The 25,016-nt window shown below is 39.7% G+C and overlaps 1 protein-coding gene across 1 annotated transcript in view; it reads left to right on the forward strand.

Moving 5' to 3' along the window:
• ush2a (Usher syndrome 2A (autosomal recessive, mild)) overlaps positions 1–25,016 on the forward strand; it is a 204,694-nt gene that overhangs the window by 12,486 nt on the left and 167,192 nt on the right. The window contains exons 6-12 of the mRNA XM_028013714.1: positions 5,940–6,075; positions 9,491–9,554; positions 10,357–10,458; positions 10,799–10,988; positions 12,053–12,267; positions 16,470–16,691; positions 18,752–18,845. Of these exons, the coding sequence (XP_027869515.1) occupies positions 5,940–6,075; positions 9,491–9,554; positions 10,357–10,458; positions 10,799–10,988; positions 12,053–12,267; positions 16,470–16,691; positions 18,752–18,845 (1,023 nt within the window). The remainder of the gene's footprint in view (positions 1–5,939; positions 6,076–9,490; positions 9,555–10,356; positions 10,459–10,798; positions 10,989–12,052; positions 12,268–16,469; positions 16,692–18,751; positions 18,846–25,016) is intronic.

The following is a 25,016-nucleotide window of genomic DNA, read 5'->3' on the forward strand; positions in this document are numbered from 1 at the left end:
TCTGTGTCATAGTCTCATTGCATTGTTGCAATTACTTTTGAGTTTTGTGGCACATTCTTTTTGTCGTTTTCTTATTTTTTGCTTTTGTCTCTTACTTGTTTTGTACTGTTTTCATTCTTAAACATACAGAATAAATAATTTCTTTACAGTAAACTAAGTTATTTGTAAAGCTAGCAATAATGTTTTACCAGAAACTCTTTAAATATTTATGAGGAAAAACATGAGAAATATTTAAAGCCTCAGCTTCCTCTAATATGTACGCTTTAAGTTCAGCGTTTGATGATCCCAAAAACATCCGTATGAATAAAAGGTTGTGATTAATTGAATTGTCAGAGCAAATTGGTCATTTGTCTCCAGCAGAGGATTTAATTTGTTTAAATGCAAACTTAAGTGGCAGCATAAAGCTTACGTACAAAGCTTTTGAAAGACATCCTGTTGAAAAGTAGAGCAGAGTTGTCCACTTCATATCTTCTAAATTAGCTGCTCTATATCAGTGATATAAAGCAGCCAGTTTATATCAGTGTTTATGTAATCCTGTGGTATTTCAACCCAATATACCAACAACATCTTAAGCCTTGCATAAAAGGTCTGCTTGAAGAAAAACAAGTAATACGAGTAAATTGCATGCTATTTTACATTCCTAGATGTGATTTCAAATCATATGACCTTCATCAGGTTTTAATATTTTTTAAAAATGTTAAGATAAACTACAATGCATGAATAATTAACCTTTTTTTATTTATTATACAGAAAATATAACAAAATGGGTAGACAATTTAAAGAAAAAACTAAACTCACCCTTTCTACCTCTTAATGTTTTCTGCATATTACATTTGGATGAGTGTATGTGCAGTTATGTGAATGTGTGTGAAGGTGAAGCAAGGTTGTTATGTAGGGGTATAGTGGACACCTCTATGGTAGCCCTCTGCCTGCTGGCATCAGAGGCAAAAGGGCACGACACTGGCATCAATTACATAGTGAGAGACGAATAGACATGCATGTGTTCAAGTCCACTGAAGAATTTTTTGCTCTTATGTTTATGTGCTAATCTATATCCATTTCTGTGGCAATTTGCATCTGATCCATCTTAGCATGTAGACTGGCATAATCTTGTCTGATTGTTGATGTTAACCCAGAGATGTTGGGATATCTTATTTTCTTACATATGTTATTGTGTCACTCACATGTCTACCCTTCTTGTGCTCTCATATTTTAGCTGAATCTTGTTTTTGTTAACACTAGACATATGACTTCTATTAAAGGGTTACTTTAACACCTTATATATTCTCATCCTTTCTCTATGTTTGTTTTATTTTCTCCTCACCCTTTTTAGCACAAAATAATTTTCTCTCCTTCTGTTTCCCTTTTTCTTGTTACCACATCTATCTTTCATTCTTCCCCTTTCCACTGCCCCCAGTGCATCCACCTTCTTTGTCCTTCCCTCTTTCCCTCTCATTTTCCTCACACCCGGCTGTCCCTCTCTTCCTCTCCATCTCCCAGGGGACAATTTCCTTTTCTTAAATAAACTGTCATAGCTAGTGTTAAAATATGGGCCTTACATGGGGTAAGCGTGGCAAGGCAAAGGCATAGGGCCCAGGGCTGGTATAAAACATGGATAATATGCTGTGAGAGGTAATTGTATCTTTTAGCACTGAGATGAGTAGAACAAATGTGTCTCCTCTCCGTAGACTCTCTCTCTCTCTTTATCCTTTCCCACCTCACGTTCCCTTTCTATCTCTTCCTTTACACACTGCAGTTGTGTTAATATGATAGAGAGAATATTGGCTGTACATCAGAGCTGCTAACAGTTCATTGTGGGTTAAGGTGAGTACAGAGGGGTGGGGTGGTACTAGAAAGGCTGGGAGAATCTTGAAGACAGAATAACAAGAGAGGCAGGGCAATAACAGGATAGAAACAATGTGTCCTGTCTAATGTAGATTCAGTAGGCCAAGATTCAGTATTTGATGTCAGTCTTCTTGCTTATAATTAAGTAGGAGAGCAAAATCTAAAATTATGTCTTTGCTTTATTTATGTATTTGTTTTATTTATTTTTTAATGGGCCATGGGGCCTGGCTGATTCCAGATCTATCCCCCAGCTCTGGAATTAGCAGCTCAACTGACATGCCTTGTAGTTTTTGATTTATCGTTGAATAATCATACTTTGAATCATGTTTTTTATTGTCCTTAGTGTTGCAGTGTGGAGGTCACAATAAAAATCCATCCATCCATGTGTTCTCGTTTACTTATCCAAATTTTAGTTGTGTGAGAAATTGATCCAAGAACCTGTGACACTCTCCTGCTCCTCCACCACCCTCCAATGCAAACTGAAAGCCATGGTTTGAAGATACCAACTGATCCATATTGTGTGTAAAAATATGCAGAAGTATTCCTAAACCACACACCCTGTTCTCTGTCTAATGTGGACTGAAATTTTTACCTTACACACAACAAATATCCATTTCAAGTTAGAGATTGGAAACTGGCTCAAATTTCTGCCAAGGTTATAAACACAGCTCTTGCTTTGCTGGACAAAGGACAATTTATCTAGGAGAACATATATTTCCACAATAGTGGGGGAACTCAGTGTGGTCTATATTTTTAAAAACAGGCCATTTCTTTACAGGTGTAATCTGTGAATTATATTTGCTGTAGCAACCCAAGAAAACAACCAGAGCTACCAGTATTTTAGGCCAAACCTCATCCATCTGATAGCTTATTTTAAACTAGTCTTTTTGATTTTTACAGTTGATTTTCAACCTCAGACACAAACAATTCTGAGAAAAAAGACAGCTCTCTTTCGTATTTATCTAGAACAGTACTTTGATTTTTTTTTTATTTCCATTTTTCTGTGGCCTACAGCTATGAAGGTAACTTGCAAGAAAGACTATTGTCAACAATATGTACTGAGCCATGGCTTGGCAGGATAAGGAAAATTGAGAAGAGCTTTAGTCAAAATGCCAGTCTACAGATCACTAAAAGCTTTCCACTCACAGTTTCCTGGGGCTTTTAGAATGGCTTAGATGCTTTGCCAGTGGATGAGTTTGCACACCAAAAATCTTTAGGTAACAAACTTAAACAAATTGTGTAGAGAATAGACAAAAACATACACCAGAAGACAATGCAGTTTTATTTACATAGCACCATTCATGCAAAGTGTGACTCAGAGTTTTACAAAAATAAGTGAGGTAAAGCAAATAATACAAAATGAAATGCATAAAATTGCAATTTTAGTCATTTTCTGAAACAATTAATATAAGGCCCATAGAGAGGGCCTTATATTTGCTTTTCAAATATAAGCAAATACAGTTATTTGCTTATAATTATATATTTGAAAAGCAAATATAAGGCCCTTATATTTGCTTTTCAAATATAAGGCCCTCTCTATGGGCTATCTAGATTTTAAAAATAGCTTTGACTAGACCTTCATAATAATCATAAATGCATTTTTGTAAATAGAGTTATGTTTATTAATTTTTTTAAAAGAAATAAACCTAACACTGTAGGTACTAGACAGGGTTCTTGGAAAGCAGCAGGTATGTTTCTGTATATATGGGTATATACAGTATATGTATGTATGTATGTATATGGGTGCATAATTAATTGGAACAAGCAGCATTAACAAGTTGCAGAAAATTGCAATTTGATTACTATGTTTTACTTAAAATTCTCCTGCAAGCTATACTATAGTTGATCATGTAAAGAAATGTTGAAGCCTAGTTATTAGTCCATGGTAAAGTTTGTCAGATTCACTAAAACTTATTTTTACAGCACTAATACTTTGTAAAATAGTAAGACTGCAGTCAGGATATTCTGAATATGCAGACATATGATTTTTGAGAACACTCTGTGCCATGAAAATGATCTTGGATTTGATCGAACCAGCCTCATTAACTTAGGTGTGCCTTGATAGCCATCAGATTCCGCTGCAGCTCAAAAATTCAGTAAAACTTTATTCTTAGGAGCATTTGTGTAATATGCCTTGTGTGTGGGGGCATGTGTATACACAGACCTATGAGAATGGATTTGCAAACATATCCAAATATGAACTTTTATTACATCCATTCAAGCTGCATCATTTTTATTAAATAATTCTGAACTTTCTTGGACTTAGTGGACACACTTCAGATGAGAATTAACTGTCACCACCATATAGACAATTTCTTTAATAGATTACAGAAAAACTTACCAAATAACAAAGAAGTACTGAAATGCAAAAAATAAAGAATACTGGACAGAAGAAAAGACAAAAGAAATGGGAGGAAAGTGTTTGTGAAAGCTAACAAAGGAGATTTTCAAAAGGATGCGTGGTGGCTAAGAAAGATGAAGCGTTTCAGGATTCATTTACATCAAGCCTGACAAGTCCCTCACATCTCCCCCAGAGCCACACAGCTCTGGCTCAGAGATTCCTAAAGAGGGCTTCGTCTTCGAGCTCCCTCTCTGTGCTCTGACTTTTCTTTTTCTCCCTCCTGTCTCTTTTCTCTTCCCTTTTTTTCATATTCACTCCCGCACTCTTTCTTGTGCTCTTATGCGCTTGCCAGTCTTCAATCAGCCATCATGAAAGTGTCTGTCAGGGCGTCTTAACTATCCTCTGAGAGGCAGACACTTGTCTGGGCCTGCCTTCATCCCCTAAAGGCGTTTTTTGACTTGGACTTATTTCCCTCCTCACACCTTTTCAACTTCCCTAAAGAGCTGACAACAAGTGAGAGCGACAGGGCAAGATAAACATGAGGGAGAAAGACAAGAACGAAGATGAGAAGAGGAAGTAGTGCACTGAGGGGGGAGAGGATATAAAAATGGAGATGAAACATAGAGAGAAAACTCAACAAGTGACAAAGAGTGAAAAACCTCAAAAAACAGTAAGAAGGTGAAGGAAGCAAGTGACCTCATGATGAGGAGAGAGGACAAAGCAAGGTGGACCATTGCAGAAGAGAGGAGGAGATGATGAGGGAGAAGAAGGGGATTCTAGTAAAACAGGCAGAGTCACATTTATCAGTGTTCCCACAGTGTGTTTCTCAAATGCAGGATTTGGAGATTGGAGTAAAGGAAGTGACAGCTTGAGCACATTAAAGTTTTCTTTTTGGTTAGAGATGGTAGCAGGGTGTTTGTATGGGTGGTGGGTGTCCCTCTTACAGAAGTATCTTCCCTTTGTCCTGGGTTTGATGTGAAAGGAAGCTGCTCCTGCTTTGACAGTGTTGTCGGCCATGCAGATTTTAATATTCATGGATTCGATCGAGGAGGGACTGAAAAAGAGGAGCGAAGTGGAGAGGAGAATTTTGGTCAAACAGAAAGCTAATTTGCAGCTCATGCAGTAGAGCCTGCAGCTCTTTCTGCTACCTGGGAAATGAGCTGGAAGATTAGCTGAATGTATAATTCCCATGTTGTCACACACACACAAGCATAAATATGTACACACAGTGTGCAGAAACCTTTTGAAAAAGCACACACACACTTGATCTTGAGTTGAAGTCCAGTAGTGAATTGTTTCGAGATCTTTTTTTCCATGTTGTTTTTGACAACTCGGTCATCTCAATGAAATATCACAGGAATCTGAAAATAACTCTTTTTAAGAACACTTCTTTTTTTATATATAGTTGATTATACACTGCTCAAAAAAATAAAGGGAACACTTAAACAACACAATATAACTCCAAGTAAATCAAACTTCTGTGAAATCAAACTGTCCACTTAGGAAGCAACACTGATTGACAATCAATTTCACCTGCTGTTGTGCAAATGGAACTTTGTACGGAACAAAGTATTCAATGAGAATATTTCTTTCATTCAGATCTAGGATGTGTTATTTGAGTGTTCCCTTTATTTTTTTGAGCAGTGTATTTTTTATTTACTATAAAAGACACACATTTTTGATAATTTTAAAATTTGCTGCCACTTTAAACATTTTAATATATATAAATATATGGTCTTACTGTTATCTCCAGATCTATGGCCAACGTGCAAGTCTTTTCTTGGATGGGCTTGAGGAGGACGACACACCATTTGACACAAAACATCTGATTAACACGCTCTCTGACATCAGCGAGTATGGTGCCATGTGGGTGGGAGTTAGCTCCAATGGTAAGAATGTTTGTTATTTGGCTTTCCAATGGACAAGGTTAATTTTACCTTGCATGGTTTAGGATTATGTCCAATAATCACTGGAACATTGTAAACATATTTTTAGTCATTATCTATCACATACACAAAGAGCTACACAGTCAGCCGGAGACATGCAAACATGTCTTCAGTGTGTCCAAAAAGTACACATTTGACATTTACCAACTGTTCTACATGCAGTCTATATTATTAGTAATTGAATCAAAAAACACTAAATGATTTTATTTGAGACAGGTAAAAGATTTAGAATCTGTAATCTGCTGCAGAAGGTGGGACCTGATAAAATTTCAGTAAAATAGATTTGATTTGTACAATTTTTTTTTTTTGTAGTAACCCTCAGTAATTCAAATGTGGGGTTAAAAAGATGACAGCTATCTGTATGTTTTAGTTATAAAATAGGTTAATACACTGGGTACCTTCCAAGAAACGGGCAAAGTAATTCTGAGTAGTAAGATAATACTGTTAGAACAGATAAATATGTAATCTCACAGTCACAATCTTCTCCAGGCTCTTAACTGTTGCTTGTTTTTGGTTTGTAGCTCTAAAGGAGAAAAATACTAAAGAGTTTATCATGTCTTTTAATCTTAATATGGTGTCAATGATTACTTCACCTCTGTTTTCTTTCTTCATCCCCTTTTAACTACATATCTGTGATTGATTCATGGGGCCCGTCAGCCATTTCAGTCAATAGCAGAGAAACTGAGAAAATGATATCCGTTCGACTCTAGAGTGATAAACGAGTGTTTTTGTTCTCGTTTATCAGCCATCGATTCCTAGTTCACAGCAGGTAGCATCTGATCAGCTGAAGATCACATAAGAAAGGTTGATCAATGAGAGTGATTGGCTCGGGGCAGTGCGTGTGGGCGTGCGCGTGTGTGGTGTGTGTGTGTGAATGTATCCTGTGTGCGTAAGAAAAGGAGGTTGTTGAACCCAGGCGGAGTGCCTGGAATTCTGATCTGAAGATTAATTATGCAAATACTGATCAGCTGTATCGATTAACAACTACGTCTGTTTTCGGTTTTGTACCCATTTATTGGAATTTCCAAGTACTAGTAGTCGGAAGAGGAGCTTTAAATGTTCATGCTAGTCTTTTAAAGCTACACAGTGTGGAAAACCGTGACATTAGTAGAAAACAGAAATTAGTGACGGCTCAAAATTATCACCTTGTAGAACTGAACAATATATTGAATTGCTGTTGTACTTGTGTCAATGAATGCGCTGTAAAAATCACAAAGGGCTTCTTGTTGGATGCAGTGTTTTGTAGGCTTTTGTATTTCAGTTGGCATGTATGACATTTTGAATGCAAATAATAACCTGGATATAATCTTGCATATATATTTTGGGTCATATTTGCTAAATCAAAGTTAGCTTGTTAAAAAACACAATTTAATGTCAGAAACATGACCTGAAAGCGGTGTATGTCACATATCGAGTGTCCATCTATGCTACCACACTTAAGTGTGAAATACTTCCAGCCCTTAAGTACCTGAAATGCCACATTTTCTCAGAGTAACAAAAAGCCTCCTTTATGTTACTTATTTGTCACAGAAACTCATTGGCATACTATGCAATAAGTAATCATAAATACATTTACTTACATGCATACATAAATGAATTTTACCGGCTTAATTGCAAACAACATAAAGCCAAATAGAGAAAGCTGAATACCATAAATTAAAACACATAGAAAGAAGAGACCTACACAGAGAGTAGGGAATTAGGGCTTATACCTTGCATCATCGCAGTAACAATAGGGAGAGTGCTTTTCAGTGGAAGGTATAATCCCATTTCCACACGATAAAGAAATCCTGAGCCAAAGCCTAAGGCTGCACACTTACATCCCACAACACTCGCTCACTCTCCCTGTTTTCCATGCACATGCCACACTGTAAACATTACCCAAAACACACACTCATCCAGTGGTTGGGCAGAGACACCAAAGTCCCTCTCTAGTGTAAATACAGACACACACTTACAAGCTACACACATTCTTTTGCTAAAGCAAGGATAATTTTTGGAATCCACAAGGTAAAGCCACTAACACAGAATGCACACTTTCACAGACTAAACATGGCAGAGGTACTGTCAGCGCTTAGAGACATCCATCTTCTAAGTCTTACTCAAACTAGAAGGAAGTTGGTTGAACAGAAAAGGGCTTTGTTCCTCTTTGGGCCGGCATCATCACCATCATCTCTCTGGGTCTCTAATTTTCAGTCCAGCGTTATCACATTTGCATTGTTGTTTGTGGAGAAGAGTTGGAGAGTTGACAGCACTTTTTAGTTTGACTGTGTTTCTGGTGTTCAGTCCAGTATCTCCATGTGCGTCAAGACATTTTGCCATTGTGTTTGAAGTATTCCAGCATATTGAAGCTTGTTAAGAGACTTTGGAAGCTTGCATCTTAGTGTTTGAAATGAATGCAATTTTCTCTGAGCTGTTTTTTTATGTTTTTTATTTATGCTGATAGTTCTGAGAGTATTATACAAAACATAGTTGCACTCCACAGTGTTACTGTGATACTACTGGTAATTTTCCCTGTAATTCCTTTCAGTGTTGTTTTTGCATCACATTTTGTAACAGAAAAAATGTTACTCTGTCTTTCTGTTGTATTATATGATATGCAAGTGTGTATGCAGGTAGTGTTACCTTTTGTCATTATACGTGAAAATGTTTTACAAAACTATAGAAAGAAACAGCATGCTGATCTCTCTATAATAATGGAGCATTATTCACACACCTGACCCTAATAAAACAATAATTTTGGCAACCCTAAAATATTTCTTTGCATCATGTTTTGTGTGAGTAGGCCAAATGTTACTAAAGTTAATGTGCTCACCTACTTTACTGACAGTAGCACATTATTTTCACTAAGAACCTTCATGTTATTGATCTGACAATTATTTGAATGAAGAAAGTCTGTGGTCTGTATTTATTCAGACTGAAGTACTTAATGTTGTAGGTCGTCTGTTATTTTCATACCAACATTATAGAAACATTTGTTTTGTCCATATAGAGCTTGGGAGAGTTGATACTGTTGAAACCTGATGAAGGAATTATCTTGTCTTTTAGGAAAGTATGACAACATTTTATGGACCTCAGACTGTCTTCAATCTGAAATTTATTACCAGACCAATGAATTTGCCCTCCAAAGCCTTACTGCTCTCTAGTGGAGACAAATGAGTTCTGTGGCAGATTCTGTTTGGCTTTGTGTTGAAATCTTTGCCATAATAGGCAGCTGTTGGCAGCTTCACTTAGTGGGTTTTAAGAAACTGATAAGATAATCTTCTAAACACTGTGAAATCCTCTCGCTTACTGCCTTCAGTGCAAACCCATTAACACCTTCTTTATGTTCTTTTCAACTCTGCTTTCATCTCTCCAGGGTCTAATCAGTTCATTGGGCAGATGCAGGATTTTAGATTTTATCCCACTACGTTGACCAACAGGTGAGTTGGATAAAGAGATATGCAGGGAACAACTGTTGAGAAAAAGGGGGAAAACACCTTAAAATATTCAAAGAAATTTATCACTTCACTCATCATTGAAATACATTTTATAACAAAAGCAGAGGAGCACCATACAATTATAAAAGAAAAACTGATAAAAGGAAGGAGCCAAGGAGGACTATGTATTTATTTCTAGATCTGTATGTGTTTAAGAATTAAGCAAAAAAAAAAAAGCCAAATAACATGTGCTCTAAGTTTTTGTCAAATAATGGAGGTTGACGGCCTATTTGTTGGCAGCCCTTTCAGGAAGAGCCAGAGGTGCAATTTCTTTGTTGAATTACAGCTAAAAATTCTGTGAGCAGGACAGAAAGGCAGTCACAAAGGTGAGCAGGCAAATGGTGTGATGTGGGTGATGATGCAGGCAGTTCCAGTGTAGCCAGCTGCCTTTCTTATTAGTCTACCAGGTAAGAAAAGGTAGCTCTCAGATTATACCATCCTGGAGCTCTCATGATTTGGTTGTTTCACGTGTGAATGACCAATACCAAATTAAAGAAATTATTGTTTTTGAGGCTGTGTGACAGATTTAAAGGGTAATAAGTGAGATTTTGTTTGGCTACAATTTTATTCCGTTTCAGCACCATATTGGGGAGATTACTGCATTTACTTAAAAATATAACTTATGTACTGTAAAATGTTCATAAATGTAAATCAGTCAAATTCATATCTCTGGTAACCTCGAATAGAATTTCTCTTTGTAGTGGTAGTGTATTAAAGTTTTATGTGATGTTTGTTGTGTTAACAGGGAAATAGTCCAGTTGTACTCTGGAGTCCTGCCGAAGCTCCATGTCCAGTCTGAGTGTCGCTGCCCTCCCAGCCACCCCAGAGTTCACCCATTAGTTGAGAGGTGAAGCACCACAATGTCTTGTGTAGTGAGACACTAAGTAGTGCTTTCAAAATGATTAAGATAAGCTGTATGTTATTAAATACAATTACCAAATTGGAAGACTTAGTCAGTAAGTGTGTTTATTACGCAGCTACATTGAACATGTTTCACTGTTTGAACAAATTTTAAAATAAATAAAAAATGCAGTTAATTTGCCAATGACACAAGTAATCTAACCATAATAAAATATATAACTACATTAACATTTGTTAAGCTGAGTAAAAATGTAATTTTTAAGTTTTATTTATTTTTAATATTTTTGTTTTGAAGACACTTTGTTTCATGTATGCTGTGTTTACAGGTACTGTATACCTAATGCTGTTGAGGACACGACTAATGACAGGGTTTTGAGACTGAACCTCAACGCTCATCCACTTAGTTACGTTAATGACCAGGACATGGGCACCATGTGGCTATCTAAGGTCATGAGTTTACAAGAACTAGATGAAGGAGTCACTATTACAGTGGATTTGGCAAACGGACAATACCAGGTAACGTAACTTCTATACAACAATTTTATGTGATCTGAAACTTTAATACTGTTATTGTCATCTTGACTAGAGACAATCCACAGAAGCACACAGATTGTTTATTAGGTTGTATCATGGTGGGTGATTTAAGTACCAGAGTACAGAGGAAAAGAAATGCAAAAGAAATATATAGATTATTGGATTTAGGAGTTGTTGTGACTGGGAGACTCTTTTTTTTCTCTCTGTGATGTGCGTACTGTGTATATGTGTGCATGCAGGATTTTAGAAACTGTCCTCATGTGGCCATTCAACTCAAGTCCCAACATGAAAGACTCTCTCTGAAGTCAGGAGTATTTGAGTTTTGTATGGGAGTAGGTTATTGCAGCCTTGGTGGCTTAATGCACTCCCTGCTGCTTAACCCAGAGTCCTGGCCCACTGGAGTGGCAGATAAGACTCATGCACACAAACTTGCACATGCGTTATATGTGATAGAAACCCACTCCTGTGTGTGTGTAAAGCAACATATTGTAATTAAAAAAAATTACGAGCCTAGCAGTAACATAAACTGCCAATGCGGAGAAATTGTGGTTTCTCAAAATGCATACTTTAGAATTAAGTTTCTAATTAATGCAGATTTATTATTTTTCCATCAACTTCCATTTGCAAATTATGAATAGGGTTCCACAGGTGAGTACTTCAGCAAGTCAACTCCATCAGAATTGACTTGGTGACAGATCACCCAAAGGGATGATATAAAACTAAATCAACCAGAAACTCAGATACACTGAATTACAGACATGGAAAAGGTTTGGTGATTTTCAAAGGAAGAGAAACAGGGGGATCAGAGTCGCGTAGAAATGCAGTCAGAAGACTAAAATATGACAAATATTAAAGAAAATATAAGCCATTAAAAGAAATCACCCAACAAAAAAACAAAACAAAAAGCTGCAACAAAAAAACAAAAATAGTATTGAATATTTGCAACAAAAGTTGTGGTTGAATATGGAAGAAATCTATTGCCTCAATTCGCTTTGTAGGTGCTCTGATTTATCATCCCCATTAACTCGTATCCCTTTCTGTTTCAGGTATTTTATGTTATAGTTCAGTTTGGGGGACTTTTACCTGAGTCAGTTTTGATCCAGAGAAGAAAGCTGGACTTGTTGCAACGTGAGCCTGATAACATGACAGATCAATCCTGGTTGGACTGGCAGCATATGGCCAGAAACTGCAACGTGTTTAATATGCAGAACAATGGACCATTACCCAGACCAGACTCAGTCAACTGTCTGCAGCTGCCGAGGTTAGTAAGACTATTTTGACCAACAGCTAAAGAATCCCATGTCTATTCTGACAGTTTTTGAGATTGATTAGCACTATTTAGGAAAAAAGTATTTGTTTTTCCTACTTCATACTAGATAAAGGCTTGTAATCAGACGGTCTTGAAAAACATACTGTGCCATGTTATTGTAATTGTAATATAACGCTAGTAAATCTTTGGAAATACGTAGAAGAAAAAACATTTATTGATTAAGACATCAATCGCGGCCTGGAGGGGGGGCACGATGGCGAGCGTCTGGTGGCCGGGCTTTTACCCATGGAGCCCGGCCGGGCTCAGCCCGAAGAGGAAACATGGGCCCCCCCTCCCATGGGCCCACCACCCGTGGGAGGGGCCAAAGGGGTCGGGTGCAGTGTGGGATGGGTGGCAGAAGGAGGGGACCCTGGCGGTCCGATCCTCGGTTGCAGAAACTGGCTCTTGGGACGTGGAATGTCACCTCTCTGGTGGGGAAGGAGCCGGAGCTAGTGCGTGAGGTCGAGAGGTTCCGGCTAGAAATAGTCGGTCTCACCTCGACGCACGGCTCTGGTTCTGGAACCAGTCTCCTTGAGAGGGGCTGGACATACTTCCACTCTGGAGTTGCCCAAGGTGAGAGGCGTCGGGCAGGAGTGGGCATACTTGTTGCTCCCCATCTCGGCGCCTGTACGTTGGGGTTCACCCCGGTGAGCGAGAGGGTAGCATCCCTCCGCCTACGGGTGGGGGGACGGGTTCTGACTGTCGTTTGTGCTTACGGGCCGAACGACAGTTCAGATTACCCACCCTTTTTGGAGTCCTTAGAGGGGGTACTAGAGAGTGCTCCTCCCTTGTTCATCTGGGGGACTTCGACGCTCACGTGGGCAGCGACAGTGAGACCTGGAGGGGCGTGGTTGGGAGGAACGGCCCGCCCGACCTGAACTCGAGCGGTGTTCTGTTGCTGGACTTCTGTGCTCGCCATGGATTGTCCATAACGAACACCATGTTCAAGCATAAGGGTGTCCATATGTGCACTTGGCACCAGGACACCCTAGGCCGCAGTTCGATGATCGACTTTGTCATCGTTTCATCAGATCTGCGGCCGTATGTCTTGGACACTCGGGTGAAAAGAGGTGCGGAGCTGTCCACTGACCACTACCTGGTGGTGAGTTGGTTCCGGTGGTGGGGGCGAAAGCCGGTCAGACCTGGCAGGCCCAAACGTGTTGTGAGGGTCTGCTGGGAACGTCTGGCGGAATCCCCTGTGAGACGGAGCTTTAACTCCCATCTCCGGCAAAACTTCGAACATGTCCCGGGGGAGGTGGGGGACATGGAGTCTGAGTGGACCATGTTCCGTGCCTCCATTGTCGAGGCGGCCGATCGGAGCTGTGGCCGCAAGGTTGTCGGTGCCTGTCGCGGCGGCAACCCTCGAACCCGCTGGTGGACACCTTCGGTGAGGGATGCCGTCAGGCTGAAGAAGGAGTCCTATCGGGCCTTTTTGGCCTGTGGGACTCCGGAAGCAACTGATGGGTACCGGCGGGCGAAGCGGCATGCGGCTCGGGCGGTTGCTGAGGCAAAAACTCGGGCGTGGGAGGAGTTTGGAGAGGCCATGGAGAAAGACTTCCGTACGGCTTCGAGGCGATTCTGGTCCACCATCCGGCGTCTCAGGGGGGGGAAGCGGTGCAGCACCAACACTGTTTATAGTGGGGATGGTGTGCTGCTGACCTCTACTCGGGACGTTGTGGGCCGGTGGGCAGAGTACTTCGAAGACCTCCTCAATCCCACCAACATGCCTTCCACTGAGGAAGCGGAGCCTGGGGACTCTGGGTTGGGCTCTCCAATCTCTGGGGACGAGGTCGCCGAGGTGGTTAAAAAGCTCCTCAGTGGCAAGGCCCCGGGGGTGGATGAGATCCGCCCGGAGTTCCTTAAGGCTCTGGATGTTGTAGGGTTGTGTTGGTTGACGCGACTCTGCAATATCGCATGGACATCGGGGGCAGTTCCCCTGGATTGGCAGACTGGGGTGGTGGTCCTCCTGTTCAAAAAGGGGGACCGGAGGGTGTGCTCCAATTATAGAGGGGTCACACTCTTAAGCCTCCCTGGCAAGGTCTATTCAGGGGTCCTGGAGAGGAGGGTCCGTCGGATAGTCGAAACTCGGATTCAGGAAGAGCAGTGTGGTTTTCGTCCTGGTCGTGGAACACTGGACCAGCTCTACACCCTCGGCAGGGTCCTGGAGGGTGCATGGGAGTTCGCCCAACCAGTCTACATGTGTTTTGTGGACTTGGAGAAGGCGTTCGACCGTGTCCCTCGGGGAGCCCTGTGGGGGGTTCTCCGGGAGTATGGGGTACCGGGCCCTTTGATACGGGCTGTCAGGTCCCTGTATGACCGGTGTCAGAGTCTGGTCCGCATTGCCGGCAGTAAGTCGGGCTCGTTTCCGGTGAGAGTTGGACTCCGCCAGGGCTGCCCTGTGTCACCGATTCTGTTCATCACTTTCATGGACAGAATTTCTAGGCGCAGCCAAGGTGTTGAGGGGATCCGATTTGGTGGCCTTAGGATCTCATCTCTGCTTTTCGCAGACGATGTGGTCCTTTTGGCTTCATCAGATCGGGATCTGCAGCTCTCGCTGGAGCGGTTCGCAGCCGAGTGTGAAGCGGCCGGGATGGGGATCAGTGCCTCCAAATCCGAGGCCATGGTCTTGAGCCGGAAAAGGGTAGAGTGCCTTCTCCGGGTCAGGGGGGGTGTCCTGCCCCAAGTGGAGGAGTTTAAGTATCTCGGGATCTTGTTCACGAATGGGGGAAGAAGGGAGCGGGAGATCGACAGGCGGATTGGCACCGGTCCGTCATGGTGAAGAGAGAGCTGAGCCAAAAAGCGAAGCTCTCGATTTACCGGTCGATCTACGTTCCCACCCTCATCTATGGTCATGAGCTTTGGGTCATGACCGAAAGAACGAGATCGCGGATACAAGCGGCCGAAATGGGTTTTCTCCGTAGGGTGGCTGGGCTCTCCCTTAGAGATAGGGTGAGAAGCTCAGTCATCCGGGAGGGACTCAGAGTAGAGCCGCTGCTCCTTCACATCGAGAGGAGCCAGTTGAGGTGGCTTGGGCATCTGGTCAGGATGCCTCCTGGACGCCTCCCTGGTGAGGTGTTCCGGGCACGTCCCACCGGGAGGAGGCCCCGAGGAAGACCCAGGACACGCTGGAGAGACTATGTCTCTCGGCTGGCCTGGGAACGCCTCGGGATTCCCCCGGAAGAGCTAGAAGAAGTGGCCGGGGAGAGGGAAGTCTGGGCCTCCCTTCTGAAGCTGCTACCCCCGCGACCCGACCTCGGATAAGCGGAAGAAGATGGATGGATGGATGGATGGATGGACATCAATCGCCTATGTGAAATTTGAGTGTGGGTTTGTCCTTTGACATGTTAGTGTGATTTATGCAGTAGTTATTACAAAACCTTCAACAAACTGCAAAAAAATATTAAAACTGATACATTTTCCATAGACCTTCACTCCTTTGTATGGTGATGACCTCTGAAATATTAAATAAATACACATTTACACACTACAAACATATACTAATCATTTAGTCAAACACTTCGTACAAGAGCCATGAGTCAAATAAACCAGAGGGATCAGGTTCCAACCTATATAAAGCAGTTGCATAAATACATATACTGTACATACTGTATTTAAGCAACCCCACTGTATTTAGTGACACCCTCACTATGGGTATTATGAAGTTAACCATTTACAGAGTTATTTTGGTGCATGAGCTGCAACCAGTTTTGTATTGGCGCTAGTTACAATAGTGGACCTGCAAAATATACACAGCTACAATTTATCTCACTAATTTCTGGCAGAGCTGCTGGCATCAAGTGTCTAGTTGGTAATAGATGGAACAGGTATGAATAGATCATTGTTCATTTTCACCTAACAAAGGCTACTGGAACAATGTTACATGTCAGAGTCTTTTTCATCCATCCAACTGATTTTCAACATGATCAGCATCAACCTGTTTGTTGAAGCTTCTAACCTGGTAGCTTCAACCCTTTAAAATCACTGTTTGACCACATATGGAAACAAAGTTCAAGGAGCATGCTAAGAATTCTGATTAGTGCATCTCAAAGTTCAACTTCGATGCTATTTTCATGTAGAGACAATTGTGTTTTGATGCTGTAATCCATGAAAAACTTACAGATTTTTGTTTTGTTTTTGGACAAATATTTTTTCAGTGATGTGCCACTCATAGGAGGTAACATCACCTTCAGTCTGCTGACCACACAGCCACATGTGAGACCAGGATATAATGACTTCTACAAAACTCCTGCCCTGCAAGAAATGGTACAAGCTGCACAGGTCAGAATACATATGAAAGGGCAATACTACACCGCAGCAGTCGGGGTCAACCAAGGACACAGACAGTTTGCCATCAGTGAAATCACAATCAGTGGCAGGTACAAATTTGGCTTGTTTTTATATAATGTATGTCTGTGTTTATTGTTGTAGAAATTTGTCTTTCAGTTTGTGTGAAGCTTGTGATATGTAGATCTCCTGAAGTCAAGAGTTGGCAAATCTCAAATATAGACAAACAAGGCATTTAATTTGTGTGAAATGTTCGATAGACATTAGATGAGCTATATATACACGACTTAATAAAAAAAGATTTTTTTTTGTTAACTGTCACTATGTCTTGACAGTATATGAGGCAAATAATCTGTAAAAAAAAAAGTCTGCGGAAATACACCGCTCTGAGTTAGAAACAGCAAATCAGAAGTAGGAGGAAGGTCTTAGCGCTGTTGATCTGTTTGTGTAAGTACTGCTCAGTTTAAGCAGCATGTGCAAGTTCAAGATTTCTTGTTTGCTGCACATGTGCTAATGGTGGAGAAACAACTCTTACCGTTACAGGAAAACTGTTTAACTGCCATCATCGCTGGCCATATTTACTAGCCTGTACATTCACGGCAGGCTCCGCAGTGGGGAAGAAGTTGTAGCGCAGCGGAGAGTAAGGGGGAGACTGTGAGGAGTGCAGTAGGTAACTTATTTTATGTTACCTACTGCAGCTTTAAGCCACTCTTCTCCTACCATATCTACTCTAAGTGTCATAATTGGTTAAATGAAATATTGGAGTGTCTCCTCAGTACTGATTTGTAAGAATTGAGTGAGCACAGTTTCGAAAAATTATTCCACACAGACTGTTGGGTTTCAGCAGAGGTTTTTGAGAGTAATTGTGAACACATCTTTTCATTAGACTGACATTGTGACTGACATAGTGACTGTCTTTTATGACTATGGTAATTATAGGATTATGCAGGAGGCAATCATCTCTCTTTCTTTCCTTCTCCCTCCCTCTAAGCTGTTTTAATTAGGAGCTTGTTACAGTGAAGTAGGAGAAACACAGACTTAATGCTGCTGAAACCTCATCTGTGTGATCTTCATCCATCCATGTCACTCCTTTCTGTTTTATTCGTCTGTCATTTCTTGATTCTTTATCATTCATGTAAACATAAATGTAGCAGGAGAAAGGAAGAAAAATATTAGGGTTTCACTGATATGGAAAATTTGGTTTGATATTAATATCAGATGTTAATATTACTATTGTGGCTGAAAATATATATTTTATCTATCTATCTATCTATATATATATACTGTCCAAATGTGGAAGGTAGAAAATTCACCTGTCTTAGGAGATATAAAGCAACAACAGCAAAGTTGTTTAGCTGCTAACACAGGAGATTGAGCCAGATGCAACTTTTTATACAAGCCCATGTTTCTGAGATGAAAATAAAAATATAATTCCATAGCCGGATTGAACCTAAGATGAGCAGTGTTTAATTTAAAATATGTTTGTAAAGTGTTATCATATCATCAACCCAAACTCACCTGCATCATTTGATGTTTTCCTATTATGGTGTAGCCCTTAAATATACTTGTATTGCATAAGATGGTTCCTATTAAACTAGAGTTGCAATTTTCTCAGTTTTTGCATATTTTCTTTCACTAAAAGAAAATATGCAAAAAACCAAAAGGTTTTTATAGGATAAAACAATGTTGCTAAAACATCTCCTAAAATGAATCAATTCATTAATACTGTTAAGGCAGTGCGGTGTCACAGATGTTAGCACTGTTGGAGGATGAAAGAGACAAAGCAACTGAATATCAGAGTGAATAATAAAATGTGTTTTTTTAATGTGTGGGGGGGTGCGCATGTGTGTGTATAATGCCATCACATGGTGTTATGATAGAACTGTCTGTCACCTCCCACATTACTCTGATGATGCTTCAAGTGGCATTTATTAATGCTTAATGACCTCTTATCGTTGGAATTACTGATGTTTTAAGGATGAAGGAAATCAGAACAGACATTGTGGGAGAGTGTTTCTCTCATGTCTAATATTTTCATTGCTGGTTTTTTAATTAGAAAGTATGTTTTTTAACTTCTGTTTCTACATTTTAGGCCCTCCTTATTTGTTGCAATCTTTATCCTCACACCATATTCTTTCTGTCACCTGAGCAGATGTGAATGTCATGGCCACGCAGACCAGTGTGACACCAGTGTGACCCCATACCGCTGTCTGTGTCTACCTGAGAGCCACACAGTCGGAAGCAATGTGAGTAACAAATGTGTCATAACCACACAAATGGAGCATACCTCACAGCTATTTTGACATTGTTTCACACAACAAATTATGGAGAAAATATCAAAAGTTCATGTTAACAAGTCTCATCTAAATTGTAAATTTCCCATCTATTTAAATACAGATCCAAAGCACTTGTTTGCTTTAACAGGGAAGTTCCAGATGCTACATTTTTAAATTAGATCCAGATGTACATCACATATATTTAAGCATTAAAATGAATAGATCAGGGTGTCTGTGCAATTAGAGAGCGAGCCATATGGTTCAGTTTACATGAAATCTGATCTAAATAATCTCAGAACAAGGAAAAAAACAAATCTATTTTCATATTTTCTGATATGTAACATCCCAGAATTGAAGGGGAGGGACACTTTACTATTAAAAAGACTGTAAAAGTGTTTGATTTGTTTCATTTAATCCAACAATATCATTATAAAAATAAACACCTACAAACTGCTACTGTTTGCTGTAGAATAGTGGTTGGGTCCAAACTACCGTTTCTGGAATGGACAGTCACAAAAAGATATTATAGATTTTATAACAGTTGGCATCATCCCAGCATAAGTTTCCATTGGTCAGCAATGAAATATCCAGGTATGACTGCTTTAACACACTGTCACACAGGACAACCTGCATTATTTACTACTGATGCATCATTCATTAGTGTTGCTTTTAGTGTTTTATAGAGGATCCAGAGAACATCAGTGTCTATATACAGTTTTCATTTAGAACCAGTTACATTTTTTTCAGAAGATTAATAAGTAAAATAAATACTTTTTTCCATTCATCTGTTTGAATGAAAAGAATCAAATCAACAAAAAGAAGTCATCATGGAAATTACATTCAGACATACACGAGTGCCTATGAAAAAATCATTCTCACTTTTTCATGTTTTTATAGACTACAGTTGTCTCTGTGCTCTCTAGGTCCCTGTCCCACCTTTATCCTCCATTCTTTACTGATCACTCTCTGTCTCTCATACTCTGTCGTTCTCTCCTGAGTCGCTGTTTAAATAATGTCTCAAATCGACTAGAACAATGACATTCCCCCAGCATGCATCTCTAATCAGCCCTTTTTTCCCTCTGTTTGTCTTTTGCTTCATTGCTCTCAACCGTTTTCTATAACCCCCACCCTGACCCACTCTTTATGTCTGCACTTTCTAAATATCTCATTCTTTTCAGTTTGAGTCTTTTTTTCTTCCTTCTTATATTTATCAGTCTGAGATTAATCCATCCACCCAAGCAGTTTCTTTCTTTTTTTCCCCCTAATACATTACTTCTTTTGTTGAGTTGGAAGATGCACCAGATTTAAGCAATATGGACATGTTGTTATGTGACCTATTCTCTGTAGGAGCTTTGATTATTTGAAACACATCAGAGTATAATCTGTTCATTTGTCTACAAAGAGCTCTTTCTTTTGGTGGCTGTGTGCACTTTTCTTTTAAACCTGTCCATGCCATCTCTCCAAGTGAATATTCAAGACCTTTCTTCTGTCTTTGTAATATTGGGGCATAAAAGGCTGTGGGGAATATTAGCGTTTAATATTGCATGCCTTCTGTTGACTTGGATCGGCCTAGTACCATGAAGGATGTTCTACTAATCTGTAGAATTTCCACAGTGACATTAAAGTGACAGAAATGCTCAGACATGTGTCAAAATGATCAACAGGGGCCTTAGAAGACACACACTTAAACTGGCTCTCTCTCTCACACACACACACGCCGAAACCCATATGTGTGCAAACGTATGCTCACGCTTGCCCACTTTCTCCCTCTGTCTTTTGATTCTTTCTTATGTGCACTCTGTGTCAGACTTGATCTCTCATTCTGTCACTCTGTCTCTGCATCTTGCTACAACCACTGGATTCAGTCGAGGCTGAAAGATATATCATATCATGAATTTTACATGATAGTGCTCACTTTATTTTAATCATAAAATGTAATAGAATTATACTTAATAGTATGTTTCATTTTACTAAGAGTAGAAATATAACATTTCAGTGTTTAAAGCTAACTTTGCTTTAAGCCATCCCTTTTGTCTGTACCCTAAAGGCATGTATTTGATAGTTGCATCAGATTCTATTGCAAACCTCCCAATGGTCATATAATCGTTTTTGTGTGTCTTTATGAGAGCATGTGAGAATGCGTTTTGAGGTCTGTACATTTTTGTTAAATTTTGTAGACCTTTGTAACAAGAAGTCACTCAGTAAAGTCAGGTTTGAAAGACGGACTAAGTGGAGAATAGCAAGGTTTTCAACAGTCTCCAAGTAGATTTCATTTTAAGTTGATCAATTATGGGTTTTTTTTATTTAAAAACTGAAAATAATGTTTATTTGAGTTTGTACCAATGTGTGGCACTGAGTCTGATAGCTATTGACGTTAAGTGGTGTTGCCCAGATTCTCTGCTGCTTAAGGCTGCATCAGCAGCAGATTTTCACCTGCGCTCGGGTTAACCGGGTTAACTTTTCTGTAGATACACAGGAAGCTGATGTGTACACACAAACATTCCCACACATACACACAAGCCAGTGCCATGACCTTTGCTGAGAGAGCGTGAAATTGGTCATGGCATTTAGGATAAGATGAGTGTTCCCAGTGGATTTACACTCACGCACACACGCACAGATGCTTATGACAGGCCATCTGAATGTCCACATATCCATTAGAGTAGTCTCCTCACTCAGCAAGTTTTGTCACAACAGTCAGAGTGAAAATAAGATGTTATTCCTTCCTCTGGTTCTCAGTCCAAAATACTTTGATTCACACACATACCCTGCCCCCCCAACACACACACCCGCCCGCATACACAGTTAATGTCTTGACTGTACCAGGAAAAATATGGACAGCTCTCTCATTGAAAATGTGCATCACTAAATGCTAATTTCATCTACAGGCCCATTTAATAAATTAGAACATTATTGAAAAGTTCATTTATTACATTAACTCAATTCACTAAGTGAAGCACATTATAGATTACACAGACTGATGTTTTCAAGCCTTATAAACTGAACTACTTACAGTCGAGTGAAAAAAAATAGTCCCGTACAGATTTACTTTATTTTTGTTTGTTTTTTAATCACAGAGCACACAAATATTAAAATAAAAGATGACCTGAATTAATACTAAATTACTTTTTATATGATTTAGTTTTATTAAGGGAAAACCAATACAAAATGTCCCAGCCCTCTGTGAAGAAGTAATCTTTCTTCTTAATAAACTATGAAATAACTGTGATTAGCCTAATTTTATTTAATTTTATTGGAAAACTGAAACTGGAAGCTATTATGTATGGATGAGAAACAACATAATTCAAAACTCTGTCTGGTTAAAAGACATTTTTAAGGCTTTGGGGCTCCAGCAAACCACAGTGAGTGCCATTATCCACAAATTGACAAAACATGAAACAGTGGAGAAACTTCTCAGGAGTTGCCAACCAACCAAAATTACTCTCAGGATGTCACAAAAGTATCCAGAACATTTAAAGCATGGCAGGCATAAATTGCCTCAGTTAATGTCTGTGTTAATTATTTAACAATAAGAATGATGCTGAGCAAAAATGGCATTGTCAGTACTACTGCTGACCAAAGTATTACAAAGGCCTGTCTCTCATTTTTTGGAAGATTTGCATCCTGTTTGATCTGCCACTAACACAGCATTTCCAAAAAGAGCATCATTCTGGCTGTCAAACTTAGTGGTGGTAGTTTGATGGTCTGGAACTGATTTGGTGCTTCAGGATCTGGATAACTTAATTGATGTACTGTAATTAATGGGCTATGAATCTTGTATTCTATCAGAAAGTCCTAAAGGTCAGTGTCTTCAGTTCATGGCATTAATCTCAAGTGTTGTTGGGTGCAACAATGCCTTGACCTGTTATCCCAGATCAAGTTAATTTCTGAAAGACTCGTTTAAAAAGGCTTTGCAGTGGCCTAGTCAAAGTCCTGACTTAAATCCAATTAATGTGGTATGGCATGAGGTTGGCCGATCCAATCTACAAGCTCGCAGTGTGGAGTGATGAACTCCAAGGAGATTAAAAAGACTCGGCTCTAGTTATTGCAAACGCTTAAGGGCAACAACAGTTATTTGGTTTCAGGGGCAGTTACTTTTTCAGATCAGGTGAGGTTGATCTGGATGTTTGTTTCTATACAGATCATAATTTGAAAGCTGCATTTCATATTTACTTCGAGTCTTTAAAGTAAAATTGATTTCAATAGAAAAAAATGGCCAAACCAGCACTGTATTCACACCATAAAATGAAATGAAAAAAAAATTCTTTCAGATTTAGGAATGAGTGTGTAGAATCACATTTCAGCACTGACAAAACAACTCTTTCACTCCTGTACAGCTATAGATTGTTTTTAATTCTTAATATAGCTTATAGCAGCCAAGTGCAAATAAGAGAAAACCGAATTAAAACTGCACAAACTCAATCTTCTTTATGTGTCCTCCTTTTTGCTCTGTTGCAGCATGTAGATGATGGAGAGCCATCAAAACCTTTTGTATGAGTAGAATGAACGCGTACACTCTTCTTTTAACTCCCAAACACCAGTCCCTCGACTAATTAGCAGGCAGGGAGGGAGGGAAGGTAAAGCAATGTTGTATGAAAAGAAAAGAGAAGAAAGGGAAAAAACCCTCTGTCTTTCATTTGGTATGGTAATATTTTCAGCTCACATAGTCACCGTGACTATGAGAACAAGCAGTTGAGGGACAGTGGAGACAGGAGGGGGTGAGGAAGAGGAGAGATGGAAAGATGGGAGAGATGTACAGAATGACTTGTTTTTCTGAAAGATGTGTGTTAGAAAAAAGGATGAAGGCTAGAAATATGGAAATAGACTTGAATAGGAAAACAATTTTGCTTCTGGACTCCACTATATTTTAACATTAATCAGTGAGCATAGGGACAATTTTTTGACTTTAAAGGCGAAAAGAAGCATCAGTGACGTGTGAAGCATATCAGAAGAGACCCACAGCCAGGAAAATAGACATATATGCTAAAGTGCTAAAAAAAATGGTGAAACTCACAGACTGTTATTGAAGGTATGCCGGGAGATGGACCTCATCCAAACATTATGTCACATAGAAAGAGCAGGAAACATGACAGAGCAAACATGAATATGCAGGCAGTTCTGAATTATGTTGTACTCTTAAGAATGTTGGTCTTTATACATTTCTTTCTGTTTCTGTTTTATTTTTTGTCAAGATTTAATCAATTTTGAGTCATTTGCTACTTCACACCACAGGATTTATTCAAACATGTTCTTTTCTATAATAAGGCTCTATATTTTTGACAAGTGACAGATAGCATCTTCATCATGCTGTCCTCAAAGCTGAAGGTTTAGAAGCTGGAAAAACGGGCAACCATAAGGATTTGAAGGCTAAATGACTGGATGAAAGAATCTCCAAATTTGCAGCTATTGTGTTTGCCAGTCTACAGTTTTCAGTATCTATCAAATGTGGTTCTAGGAATTAACGGCAGTGAAGCAGGGATAGGATCACAGGCAATCAAGGCTTATTGATGCACATGGATGATGACTACGCTGAAGCTTCACATCATCCTCACTGTGAAGCATGGTGGTGGCAGCATAGTGTTGTGGGGATACTTGTTGGCAGTGGACTCTGCAAGGTTTAGAAATGCAGGAGGTAAAATTAGTGCAGCAAAATATAAGGAAATCCTGGAGGCCTTCATTGAGTCAATGACCCTAAACATCCAACTAAAACTGCACAGAAATGGTTTGAACAACATTGCGGATGTTCTGATGTTTTGTTGTACCAACATAACTTCAACCAGATGATGTAAAAAAATGTTGCTGATTTCATTTATCTAATTGTTTCATTGTGTTTGTTATTGTCTGTTTATCCTCAAAAACGTACAAATACATTTATTTAACTTACAGTCATGTTTTACTCTTGTTTCCTTTCTTGTTTTACATTAATTCTCAATATTTCTTACTTCCTCTCTGAAACACAAATTGTACCACCTTCCTCCAGTCATCATCAACCCTCTCCCTCCTCCTTTCACCTCCTGAACACCCCCTCGTCTGTGTGTCATACATAATAGGCCCTGTGCAGGTCTGCATGTGTCACACATGGGAAGAACTCCTGTGTTTTTTAATACATTTTTAATCCTGCCATTTGATGCCCCCCTTGTC

The sequence above is a fragment of the Xiphophorus couchianus genome, chromosome 4, assembly GCF_001444195.1.
Source record: "Xiphophorus couchianus chromosome 4, X_couchianus-1.0, whole genome shotgun sequence".
Classification (NCBI taxonomy): Eukaryota; Metazoa; Chordata; class Actinopteri; order Cyprinodontiformes; family Poeciliidae; genus Xiphophorus; species Xiphophorus couchianus.